We start from the raw sequence: 1,102 nt of genomic DNA on the forward strand, positions 1-1,102 counted from the left end.
GAGCCAGAACGTACCCCTGAGCCGGCCACCCCATCCCCGGGCGGGGCTGGCACCCCAGGGGACACACACCGGCGTCCAGGGCGGGGGGGGCTCGACCGGTTCTAGGTGGTTCAACAGCGTCTTGGTGGCCTCAAGAGCTTTTGACGGCATCTAGATGAGCCAATGAACCCTAACAGTGGCTTTTTGTGGGTTCTAGATGACCCTTGGTGGGCTCAAGAGCTTTTGATGGCATCTAGATGAGCCAATGAACATTAAATACGGGTTTTGGTGGGTTCTAGGTGACCCAATGGTCTCTTGGTGGGCTTGAGAGGTTTTCATCATGGGCTCTAGATGACCCCATGGGCTCTAGAAGTTTCGACGGTCTCTAGATGATCCAACAATCCCTCAAATTTTGTTCTCAGGGGGAGGGAGGGATCCATGGGATCCGGTACCTCGCTGGGGGCTTTGCGCGGGTCCTCGTCCCTGACGCGGGCGGCTCTAAGCCCTCCCTCTGTCCCTCCCGCCGTACCTGGCTCTCCACCAGCATCGCCATGTCCACAAACATGTCGTGCAGCTCCCGGATGCTCGTTTCCAGCTTGATGATCTCGTTGTGTCGCGTCTCGATCTCGTTCAGGGCCTGTTTGGTCATCTGCGAGTCCATTTTGATCTGGTAGGAGAGAGGAGAGACAGGTGGGAGCGTAGGGTGGGGCTCCTTGGCCTCGAGATGATCCAATGGGGCTCCAGGTACCCCAACAGGTCATAGGCAACCTCATGGTTTCTAGGTCACGCAATGATTCGGGGCATCTCGTTGGGTTCCCGGTGACCTAATGGGTTCCGGGTGACCCAATGGGCTCCAGGTACCTCAAAAAGCCCCAAAGGTTCCAGGGGACCTTCTGGTTTTCAAGTGACGCGGCTGTTCGGGGCATCTCATTGGCCCCCGCTCGGGGCTCATTCGGTTCGAGGTACCCCATTGGGTTCTAGGGTCCTCCAGGGCAGAGAGGTCTCACGTACGTCATCCGTGAAGATGGCCAACTTCCCGCTCTCCAGCATGTCCTCCAGCTCCTCGTTGGTGGTGGTCCGGCCGGCTGCGGAGCGAGGGGAGGTGACAGTGGGTGACACCCCC

At 58.8% G+C, this 1,102-nt stretch overlaps 1 protein-coding gene across 1 annotated transcript in view; it reads right to left on the bottom strand.

Annotated features, from left to right (window-relative positions):
- Positions 1-508: 508 nt before the first annotated feature.
- Positions 509-1,102, bottom strand: part of LOC104076639 (syntaxin-1B-like) — a gene marked incomplete at its 3' end in the record, with an annotated part of 1,222 nt that continues 628 nt past the window's right edge. The window contains exons 2-3 of the mRNA XM_009577563.1: positions 991-1,064; positions 509-646 (exon numbers count right to left, since the gene is read on the bottom strand). Of these exons, the coding sequence (XP_009575858.1) occupies positions 509-646; positions 991-1,064 (212 nt within the window). The remainder of the gene's footprint in view (positions 647-990; positions 1,065-1,102) is intronic.

This window comes from Fulmarus glacialis, unplaced genomic scaffold (assembly GCF_000690835.1).
Source record: "Fulmarus glacialis isolate BGI_N327 unplaced genomic scaffold, ASM69083v1 scaffold23815, whole genome shotgun sequence".
In the NCBI taxonomy this organism is placed as follows: domain Eukaryota; kingdom Metazoa; phylum Chordata; class Aves; order Procellariiformes; family Procellariidae; genus Fulmarus; species Fulmarus glacialis.